The 11,823-nt window shown below is 49.1% G+C and overlaps 1 protein-coding gene across 1 annotated transcript in view; it reads left to right on the top strand.

Annotated features, from left to right (window-relative positions):
* Positions 1-9,802: 9,802 nt before the first annotated feature.
* The window catches only part of LOC109644759 (neural-cadherin), a 74,660-nt gene continuing 72,639 nt past the window's right edge, over positions 9,803-11,823 (top strand). The window contains exon 1 of the mRNA XM_069536630.1: positions 9,803-11,318. Within this exon, the coding sequence (XP_069392731.1) occupies positions 10,349-11,318 (970 nt within the window). The 5' untranslated portion in view covers positions 9,803-10,348. The remainder of the gene's footprint in view (positions 11,319-11,823) is intronic.

The raw sequence follows: 11,823 nt of genomic DNA, 5'->3' as shown, positions 1-11,823 counted from the left end.
TTCACTGGACTCGGTTCACCCGAGTGAACAACAGGCTGACGTTCTCTCTCGGGTTCTGACTGACGACCTTCAGGTGACGATGTGTTTGCGGCTCCGTTTGAACCTGAGCGAGTCGAACCCCTTCATCCGTCTGCTGCTTTGAAGAGAAGCCAAGTGGCTCAGCTCCACTGATCTCATCCACACTCTGAATATTAAAACACTTGTGCACGCTGGTTCCCCTCTCTTGCACCCCCCCACCCTGTGCGTCTTAGTCGTGTACCGGTGCTTAACGTTCTGATTCAGATGTGGGGTGTCAGCCAAGCGGCCCTCGGGCGGTTCTACCCTCTGTGCCCCAGTTTGATGGAGGCTCCCGCTTCCCCTCCGTCAGCCCGATGCCGAGCCGACCTCAAAGACGTCGGGTGGTCCCCGAATCATTTCCCTGAAGAGCGTCTCCGTGCATTTAAGAGAAGAAGAGTGTAAGCGAGCAGAATCACCAGCGTTGTGTCTCATTTAATCAAACAAATACAGGAGGTTTTATATATTTATACATTTTTAACATTTACTCTTCCCTCTGTGTTCCAGTGTGTTGTGTCATTTCCTGTTTTATTTTGACCTTTACTTCCTGTCCCTCTGCGTCTCATTGTTGGTCTGTCCTCTTGTTTCCTGTTTCTCTGATCACCTGCAGCAGGAAGTGTCTCACCTGTGTCCCCTCGTGTCTCCTCCCCTCCAGGTCCCTCCTCCTGATTTAAAAAGCCTGTTGTGACAGATTGTCTCTCCTGCCGACACGTCTGTGTCACTGAAGGTGTCTCATAGAGTGGACACAGCTCTGGAACCATGAGTGGACCACAGGACACAGGCCTCATCACAGCTCACAGGTCAGTGCTGAATTCTATTCTATATATGAAAATATACGACCGGTATATTGATTCAGGTTTCAAATCAAATGTTATCTTTGAAATCTGTGACGACTGAAAATAGATTTCGGTGGTGAAGTGCGGAGGGGGGGGGGCTGATGTGTTCAGGGACCCTCGGGTGTCAGTGTCACCCAGTGTGTTCAGACCTGGAGCAGAGATGAAAGAGTGAGCTCAGATAAAACAGACTTCCTGAGTGTCACACACACACACACACACACACACACACACACACACACACACACACACAGGACCCTCATTGACATAAAGCATATTCCCTGAACCTAAAGCTCGACGAACCCTTTGAAGAAATGAGAACAAAAAAAAAGTGCTCACCTACTTTGTGTATGACTCGAAGGTCCTCACAAAGATAGAAGACCTGACACACAACATGTGTGTTGTAACTGTACGCTCGCTCTTTGTCGTGTGTTTGAAGTCATCGTTGATAACTTGTCAGAAACACACGTCAGTGAAAAGAGAAACTCCGTCCGACTCGTTCACAACAACAGCAACATGTGGGGACGTTCAGGTGAGGGGTGGAGCCTGTAGAGCAGCAGGAGGCGGGACATGGCGTCTAAACTGTGTAAAGATCAGTGTTGTTGTTTACAGCTCGTCCACACGGCGTCGGCCCTCATCACCAAAACATCTGGAACCTCCTCGTCTTCATTGACGTCTTCGTCCTCTACGTGTGCGGCTCCTCTTCTTCATCCTGAGACATTTGTGTTCGTCCAGTGTCACGTCCGTCACGTGTTAGAAACATCAGAGACTCACTCTGATGTTTTACAGAGTTTTTCTGAGCAGCTTGTGTTCTCAGACCTTCTGGAAGATTTCATCCGAACCTCAGCTCATTTCTGGAAGCAGTTTATTTTTATGTAGAGGGAGAGGCTGGAAAAAAAACCTGTTGAAAATCTGCTCGGAAATATTTTCAGTCAGATGATTCAGATGTTTGACGCTCGGCTGATCTTCATTTGTTCATGTAGATAATGTATGTGTGTGTGTGTGTGTGTGTGTGTGTGTGTGTGTGTGTGACCTGCGGGTTGTAACGTTGATTGCAGCGAACATGTTACTGTATGTAATGCGAGGGCGTCTCTAGCCCTGTGGCAGTCCGGTGCATCGCTGTGACAACAGGTATTAGTTTATAATTTAAGCATAAAGCTTAATGGAGCTCGAGTAACGAGGCCCAGGGCGGGTGTCCCGCCTGTCTCTCCCATCTCCTCAGCCCGGGCTGGTGGCCTCTGTGGCTCCATCACCCGCCGACACCCACAGCGTCTTCATAATGTGGAAGAAACGCCTCTGCTCTTCCACCTGACTGCCTCAGAACAATAGGACACGTTTAACTCGTGCACATTAAAGCAACAACGCCACACAGGGCAGGTTGTGATGTGACTACAGCTGTTTGAGGGTGATGAAGCTGTGAAGTCGCTATAATCTGCCTCGCTCACATCTGGGTTAGGGTTTATGGTTCTGATATAAATGAAACGGAAAGTAACATCGGTTTATTCTAGGAGGAGGGAGAAGAAAAGAAAGGAATGAAAAACAGCAGAGTGGAGAGACTGAGAGGAGCAGGCGAGATGAAAAAGGAGGTCAAACGGGAAAGAAGGGTTTCACAGATGATAAACATTCACTCGGTCACATGACAGAGAGAATCTGTGAAGAGCGGGGAGAAAAAAGAGGAGAAGAAAAAAAACACAACTCATTCAAGTGATGACAAAATTATGACCCGGAGAAAATGAGAAAATGTGGCGGCAGCAGATGTTTTAGAGACGGCAGGTTTAGTTACCCAGAGGAAGAGGAGGGTGAAGGTTTGTGAATAAAAGAGGTGAAGGTGAAAGGATGGAAGAGTTTAAAGCAGACGAGGACGAGGTGAAAGATTAACAGTGTGTCTGTCTCACGCACACACACACACACACACACACACACACACACACACACACACACACACACACACACACACACACACACACAGCCTTGTCTGGTTAAGTTTAGAGTCTGTCAGTCTGTTTCCTGTCACTTGTTAGTGTGTGTGTGTGTGTGTGTGTGTGTGTGTGTGTGTGTGTGTGTGTGTGTGTGTGTGTGTGTGTGTGTGTGTGTGTGTGTGTGTTTTCTATCCTGTCACTGACTGTGGGGACACGTGGGTCCACTTCAGAGGGTTCAGGTAAAGGTCAAAGGTCAGGCTCACATCAGCTCTGCTTCACATTTCAGTTTTAAAGAAGCTGAAAGTGAAAAGTGTGAAACGCTGTTGGATCCGTTTTAGTTTGAAAACTCTTCACTCATCTTTTTACTAACTGTCTTGTTACGTCACAGAAGTTTTTAAACTACAACAGATGGTAAATGTGTCTTTCGATTAATCTCAACTACCAATTTAAATTCTGTGTTCCTCTCTACATATATATTTTATGAGCCGACAGAGAAAATACACTGAATCTTCTAAAACATCATCAATTTATAAATAAAAAATTACTCTAGGAAATGAAATTAAAGCTTTTGCCTCACAGTTCCACCCTCGTACCTGTGAATTGAAATTTCACCAGTAGGAGGCACAATGCTCCTTAAAGTTGTTTCCGATCCACCAGTAAACTGAGAGAAGAAGAAGAACTCCAACAATACAGAACATGTCACAGGAGGTGGAGACCAACCCAGAGCTTCAGTCTGCGGACCTGTAGCTCAGTAAGACAATCACAGAGAGAGTGTGATCAGGAGACATCATGACGTCATTATTTGATATTTGTCCTCCGTCTTTCCACAGTCAGAAGGGACAGGCTCTATATTTCAGGCTTCCCGTCAGAGGAGTGAAGCAGATGAGGAGACAAAGAGACAGAGAGACAGTTTGCATCCTCGGAGGTCACAGAGTTCCGTGAACTGATCGAGGACGCATGGTGAAGAATTGATGGTCAGACGTCTGAGCAGCGACACTGTGTCGACGACACAGATGTTTTACAGCTTCGGCAGCCTCAAGGATGAAGAGTTTCCTGTCCGGACAGCTGGAGCTCTGTGGCTGATGATGGAGGCGTGGAGCCTTCAGCCATCGATCAGGACGCGGTGTCATTCTGTCACCAGCTTCTTGTTTCCAGGGAAACTGACGGCTCCCGAAAGTGAAGCCAAAGTGACTCAATCGCCCCCTGGTGTCCATCCGCAGTGTAGGTTAAAAAAAAACACCACCACCATGTTAGCAGATGGGACATGACGTTAAATAAATGTTTGTCAAAGATGTTTCAAGATTGACGTTGATCTTTATTCCAAGTCTATGATCTGTCCACACACAGCCGGGTGTGTCTCTAACGGAATCGTGGTTCAGACCAGAAACAGGCGACTGTGTGAATATCGAGCAGGAGAACCCAGATGGAGCTGCACTGGTTTCATTGGACAAAGGTTGGAAAGAAAAACATGGAGGAATGAGCTTTTCTCCTGACAGCAGTGACATGCTCCTTCGCCTCATTTCCTCGCCGGCCCTGCTGCTCGCGCTCCATCACGATGTCACGCTCGGCCCTCGTCGCTCGGCCCCCGGCCCCCGTGGCCCTCGGCTGAACCAAGCGGAGGGCTCATTACAGCGACGGGGCCTCAGAGGAGGGAGAGCTGATGTTTAGCAGCTGAATCACCTCCCACCGCCTGGCATTGGTTTCAGCCTGTCGAGGCGAAGAACATCATTCATCAGCAGCTGTCAGGCCGTCAGTCACAGCAGCCGGCAGGAGAGAGAGGCCCCGGTCATTAAGCCTCCTGCAGGTCCCGCGGCTCCGCACGCTGCTGAGAGACGCTGCAAACTGGCTCTGTGGACAAAAACCGGATTATTGAGAGAAATCTGACAAATTGCAGAGCTGAAGTGGAGGGATGTCGCACGCACAGACGATTCCGACGAAGAGGTCCAGAGAGTTTGTGGAGGACGATGCGTCAAAAACACCAAATTAAAACGTTGTGAAAGTTGAAACTCTGGAAAAAGTCCAATTGTCTGAAAACGTATAACATTCATGTCAACGTCTCGCCGTCAGACAGTGTGAATTGTGGGACATGTAGAAACATCTGGATTAGTGACAGAGTGTCACGGTGTTAAATAAATCATCTGGGCCCAGCATTGCAAAGACAACGTGAGAGGATGATGTGTGGTTTTAAAAAACAGCCGTCAGCCTGATGTCTCCGGCGACCCTCGTGTTGACAGCGGCAGGACGGTCTGCAGAGGAGAGAGGGATGAGTCCGGCCAGAGGAGAGGATCTTAATATAGAATCTACTGACGCTGTCACTTTCCCCCCAAAAGACAGAGAGCGAGCCGGCGGCGCTGGATTCCTGTTTCACTGTTCCACTGTTGTGCTCGGCTGATACAGAAGCTCCGGGGTCGGACGGATGTCCAGTGTGGAGGCTGTCGATTTACGAGCCACTGTAAAATATAACAGCTTCTGTCCGTCTCCTCTGAGTTTGTCGGTTTCAAGATGATTTGACATTTTGTCGTTGTGTCGGTGATGAGCGCTTCACAGCCGGAGGTGTAGAGACTTCTATAGAAACTACCAGTGGAGTCGCCCCCTGCTGGTCATTACACAGAACACAGGTTTGGGAGATTTTCCAACACGGTCAAACTCTGTGCTGCTTCAGCTTTCATTGTCTGTCTGCTCACATCGAACTCAGAGAAAATGTCCTATCTCACAGTTCTTCCCTGAGCCGCACAACTTCTTCCACAAAGTGTTGAGGAAATCCGTCCAAGAGTTTTTGTGTAATTCTCAATCACATGAGCAAATGAACAAATCAAACATTCACTCATCACTTGTTCACAGGCAGGTGTTCGGCAGCCGTGTGTTGTCCACATGCATCTCAACCCTCCGTGTGGTGGATCCTTGATTTATCTGCTCAGGTCCGGTCGACTGTTTACCTGAAAACTCTGAATGTGAGATGTTGTTTTGGTTTCATTTCTGCATCTTATTCTGAAAAGTTATTCAGGAAAGTTTTTGGTGACACAGAAAAAAGTATTTTTGCATTTCTTTTCAGTCCGACGACACAAAACAGTTATTTTTGTGTGGAAATCTTCAGCTCCGTCTGTCTGTAGGTGAGCGACGCAGGCGGCAGCTGATTGACAGCTCTCTGAAAACCCAATTACAAGAGGAAGAGTGGAAAGAAATAGCTGTGTGTGTATGTGCGTGTGCGTGTGTGTGTGTATGTGTGTGTGTGTGTGCGTGTGTGTGTGTGTGTCACTTTTCCAACACTTAACACTCCAACAGCCATCAAGTGTTTAAGTGTTTTACTCTGCCAGTTTTCTCTCCCTTCATCCATCAGACATAATTATTATTGCTGTCACTGGTCATTAAGTGTGTGTGTGTGTGTGTGTGTGTGTGTGTGTGTGTGTGTGTGTGTGTGTGTGTGTGTGCATATAGAGGGTAGTAATCACTCGTTGGTCACATGCAACTGTGAGATTGAACTTTGCACTTAAAGGAAAATTTTGCTCAATTTACATTTGAAGTCTGTTACTGATCTGACACACACACACACACACACTCACACACACACACACACACACACACACTCACACACACACTCACACACACAGTCTGGTGGAAACATGTGTTCCTCACTCGTCGGTCAAGTCGATGGTTCTCAGATTGCTGTGTGACATTTTGGACAGATGGAGGGCGGAGGATAACTGTCGCTCACCTTCCTCCTCCTCCTCCTCCTCTTATTGAAACCATCTGTCCTGATGAAGATGACGGGCGGACCGGGCCGACCTAGTTCCCCCTCACTATGGAAACCTCTCGTCTCCAGGTGGCTGTGTTGGATTTGTGTGTTTCCTGAAAGTGAGATGCTCTCAGACACAAACTCCAGGAAAATGTCCAGAGATAGACATGTGGGGTGGACATGTTGTGTAGACATGTTGTGTGGACATGTTGTGTGGACATGTTGTGTGGACATGTTGTGTAGACATGTTGTGTGGACATGTTGTGTAGAAATGTTGTGTGGACATGTTGTGTGGACATGTTGTGTGGACATGTTGACATGTAGTCAGTGTGTGTGAAGCAGCAGATCGTCCAACTCAACAGGAACATGTGGGGGACATTCAGGCGAGGGGCGGAGCCTGTAGAGCAGCAGGAGGCGGGACATGATCAGTGTTGTTGTTGACAGTTCGTCCACTCCGGCGTCGGCCCTCATCATGTGACATATTTTACCTGCAGGCTGCAGGAGGAGATCCAGAAGATGACTGGAACAACTGAGTCAGACATTCGTCCTCACCTGCAGAACCTCCAGAACTTTTCCAGAACGTGTGCAGACCTCAGTTCAGCTCTAAGAGCAACTCAACAGTCTGGGATTGGAACCAGCCACCTGCAGACTGTGCCCCTCCTCCTCAGTGTTCGACAGATGTCTGAAAACAAACGGTGTCGAGTGTCCTGTCCCAGACGATCAGTCCACTCCCTCACAGCTCTCTCACTTTCTTTTCCTCTGCAGAAGAAGAGGGGGAGCGGTGATGAACCAAACAGATTCTTTTAAAATTTTCTCTCTGGTCGTCGTCGTTGTGGTGAAGTGATCTCAGCTGATCTCTCCTGTCTAGACGAGCTGGGAGGTAATCGTGTTTACACAGCCTCGTCTATTTGGCGCTTAATGACACGCTCACCAACACGCTATTAGACCTCGTTATCTTCCATCTGATTATACATGTGATCTGATTTTGCTCCACGCCGCTGCACATTTACATATCCATTCTCTCACACTCCACTGACTAATTAATTTCGGCTTAATTAAACTCGTTTGCATGTGTCGAAATCCCTTCATGTGGCATAATGAAATGAGCCCAGCGTGATCGCAGGTCGTCAAGGTGTGTGTGTGGAGCGGCGGGTATATTTAGCGAAGCTGCCTCTGGGTGGAGTCGTGCAGCGTCGTGTGTAATGGAGCCTGGTGCAGCTTCCAGTCATTTCACCAACCTGTCGTTACTGAGGCTCCCTGAGAAGCATTTCATTATAGATGTCAGTCACTTGTTCTCTCAGGTTGATCATTTTATCGTTGGTGCCGGTGAAACAGGGGTTTACCCGCTCTGTTCCTCGTCATGCTGCCGTGAGGTTTTATCCTCCGACCGAGCAACGACAACACGGAGACGTCAAAAGTGGAGCTAGCTGCACGTTTCCTCTGATGAAAACATGTTTGTTCTTCACGTTCTCCACTTCTGCTCCGTGCAATGGGGTCGTGACGGGTTCGTGTTTCCACCCAGGCTGGGTTTCTCCGCCACATGTTTCCGTGGCGAAGGACTTGGAGCAGCGTGACCGATTGATTGGAGGCTGCAGCCAACATGTCGCCTGAGTGCGCTGCTGTAGAGAGAAATCAGCAGGAACAAACTGAGGCCCGCAGCGGCGGCTTACGGCTGCCAGAGTTGCAGAGAACCGAAGCTAAATTTCAAACGCAGAAGTGTTGAGTTGGTTTTTGTGACCTCGGGGACGGAGTTTCATGAAATATGTCTTTAAGAGAACAACCCGCCCGTGAAATGGTGCAGAGCTGCTTTCTTTAAGATCAGAAAGGACACAGTTAGACTCCAGGGGGCGTACTCACAAAAACATCCCAAGGCTAATAGTAGCTTCTAACCGGCTGAGTTCGGTGAAACCTTGAGTTAATACAAAGCTTTTTAACGGACTGTGGTGTGTTCAAGTGTTTGAAGTCAGAATGTAGAAGAAAACAGGGACACTGAACACAACATGTGCTCAGAACGTTTAACGACACCATCGCACCTCTTTAGAAGAAGAAGAAGAAGAACAAGAAGAAGAAGAAGAAGAAGAGGGATCCGGTGTGAAAGGCAGAAACATTATTTTTATTATGAATCATAAAGAGCTGTATTCACTAAAAGTTTGCAAGTGACAGAAATTTAACATTTGTCGAGTTCACATTAGAAGCTTCTATTTATCGGGGATTGTAAAACCATGTTCATCGGTTAATGAGTGATGACGTCAGCAACTCGCAGTGTTTCCCGTTAATTATCCGCCGCATTCTAATTTGTCCTGTTACAGTTTCATAATGAACCTGATGAAAACAGTGAAGCTCCGACTTCAGGAGGAGAAACCTGGTCCGGAGCTCTGGTCAGCCCGGGTGTGACAGCTCACATCACACAGCTCCTGTGTGAACGTCCAGTGTCACAGTATGAATGACGCAGGTCAAAGGTCAACAGTCTGTCCCAGTTTATTGATGTGTTGTCACATCCTTCATGTGTCTCATCACATGTTGTTGTCAGGAACCTGAGACAGGTGAGTTTTACAGGTGAGTCCACTGAGACGTCGAACCAACAGTCAAACCTCTTCCTTCAGGGACAAGAACAATGTTTCCGTCACTCACAGTTTGTGATCAGTCGCTCGTGTGTCGCCGTTAGTTACTGTTGTGTTGCTCCCGAGTGATGCACACTCATTCGATGCCATGCTTCCATCCCGCAGTCAATGCTGTCAAAGGTACAAGATGGCGTCCTTCGTATCAGAGCTTCGTTTTAGACGCGTCGTCCGTCTTCATTCATGGTCGATCAGGTAACTCACCTGGAAACGTACACAAACATTCTGACAGTGTTCAGCTGCAGGTTCAGAGTCTCTGAAGAAACCTTCATCCCTGAGTAAATCACAAGAGGATCATGGGAAACACATGGTGAGGATCATGGTGGGAAGTAGTTACCCACTAACTAACCTCTCTCTCTCTCTGTGTGTGTGTGTCTCTCTCTCTCTGTCTGTGTGTGTCTCTCTCTCTCTCTCTCTCTGTCTGTCTGTCTCTCTCTCTGTCTGTGTGTGTCTCTCTCTCTCTCTCTCTGTCTGTGTGTGTCTCTCTCACTAACTCTGTCTCTCTCTCTCTCTCTCTGTCTGTCTCTCTCTCTCTCTGTGTGTGTGTCTCTCTCTCTCTCTCTGTCTCTCTCTCTCTCTGTCTGTGTGTGTGTCTCTCTCTCTCTCTCTCTCTCTCTCTCTCTCGAGACCTGTCACTCACTCCCTCCCCTGCTCTCTGATTGGCCCCTCTCCTCCTCGGTGGGCGGTGCTGACGGAGCCACATGGAGGCTGCTGTGTGTTTGAGCTCTTCAGTCTGATCCATCCTCCAGTGGAGACTCTCCGGATCAACTTCTCCTCCTCCTCCTCCTCCTCCTCCTCTGTCCGGGAAACATCTGACCTGAACTCTGAATATTATTTGAACCATCACTTCTTTTGCTGTTCGTGTTTTTAACGGAGAACTAAAAGATTCTCTCTTTCTGCTTCGTGCGTAAAAGTGTGATTGAAGAATGAATTAACCGCAGGACTCGTTCTGTGGTATTTTTATTTCTTCGCACTGGATGAACTTCGGGCTCCTCTTGATTCACACTCCGGTCTTGTACTGGACTTATTTCAAGTGAACCGATTAAAAAGGACAGATCATTGAATTTCCTGCATCAGGGAACTTTGCTCATTTTTACGCACAGACCCGTTGTGAAGAGGATCATCTCCGGGTCTCGTGGCTGTGGTGGACACTTCGCTGTCTCCTGCACCTGAAACGGGTTTGATGGAAACATGACCAAAGCTGCGAACGAACCGGTTCCTCTGCACAACCTCCTCCTCCACCTGCTCCTGCTGCTCCACGTCTCAGCGGTGTGTCTGTCCGCGCAGCGCGGGACTCCAGCGCGCTTCTTCGGCCAAATATCCGAGAACTCTCCGGCCGGGACGCCGGTGGATCGGGTGATGTTGCCGCTCGAAACCGGCAGCTGCCCCGGAGCGGACCTCAATGCCAGTCTGAAGGGGGATTACGCGTCGGATTTTAAGCTTGTTCACCACCGGGGACACCGGGGACACCGGGGACACCTGGGTTTGGTGTCTGCCAAAGCGCTGGACCGGGAGTTTATAGCGATGTACGAGCTGAGGGTGCAGCTGCCGCCACGGTGTCTGAGGACAGCGGCGGCTGTCCAGGTGGAAGTGTCCGACAGGAACGACAACATTCCCCGGTTCACCAACGGGAACTTGACCGTTGACGTGGACGAGCTGACGCAGCTCGGTACCGAGCTGGCCCGGTTCGACGCAAAGGACGGCGACGCAGAGCGGAATGGTCGCGTCACTTTTTACGCGTCACCGGAGTCTCACCTGCTCCACGTGGTTCCTCTGACCGGACAGGTGAGGCTGGTCGGGTCCCTGCTGGGCTTCAGCCAGGTGACTCTCCGCCTTTACGCGAAGGACGGCGGGGATGTGGCGCTGATCGGTGACCCGGTGTTCCTGCGCGTTAACGTCCACCGGCACCGATCCAGCAGAGCGCGGCGACGGCCCCGGGCTCTCTCCGAGGAGCTGACCTACACGGTGACCGTTCCGGACCACATCAGAGTCGGGGACCTGGTGTTCACGGTGCCGGACCAGAGGTTCCAGCAGCGGTGGTTCGAGGTGATAGCAGAGGCGGACTCCCCGGTCCAGATCGAGCGGGACTCGGGGCGTCTGTACCTGGCGAGCAACCTGCGGGAGCCCGCCGAGGTGACTGTGAAGATCCAGAACCGCAGAGGTAAGACAGACGAACTTTACTGAACCGAGACACTGACACGTTCTGTCCTCCAGTCGACTGGTTTGATCTGGATCCTGATGATGCTCCTGTGGTGGTTTGTTGGGGCTTGTTGTTTTTTTTCAAATCAGAAACTGATAAAGTGAAAGATGTTTCCAACTTCAGAGACTCAGTGAGTGAAATGTTCCTGTAATGATGACTGGATCATTTAGTTTATATCTGAGCTGCAGCAGTTTGAGTTTGAGTGTGTGTGTGTGTGTGTGTGTGAGAGAGAGAATGTGTGTCTGTGTGTGTGTGTGTGTGTGTTGGCTCGTTTCCAGCAAGAGTTTGAATCGACCTTAACCGTCACCGGCTACTTTCCACTCTTTCTTTCATTCCTTACCCTTCAAACCACAGCCAACTGTGTGTGTGTGTGTGTGTGTGTGTGTGTGTGTGTGTGTGTGTGTGTGTGTGTGTGTGTGTGTGTGAGAGAGAGATTGCTGGCAACAGGGTTGTTAAAGGACAAACA

This window comes from Paralichthys olivaceus, chromosome 13 (assembly GCF_024713975.1).
Source record: "Paralichthys olivaceus isolate ysfri-2021 chromosome 13, ASM2471397v2, whole genome shotgun sequence".
Lineage (NCBI taxonomy): Eukaryota > Metazoa > Chordata > Actinopteri > Pleuronectiformes > Paralichthyidae > Paralichthys > Paralichthys olivaceus.
The sequence above is the reverse complement of the archived record's forward strand: the minus strand, read 5'-3'. Positions and strand labels throughout refer to the sequence as shown.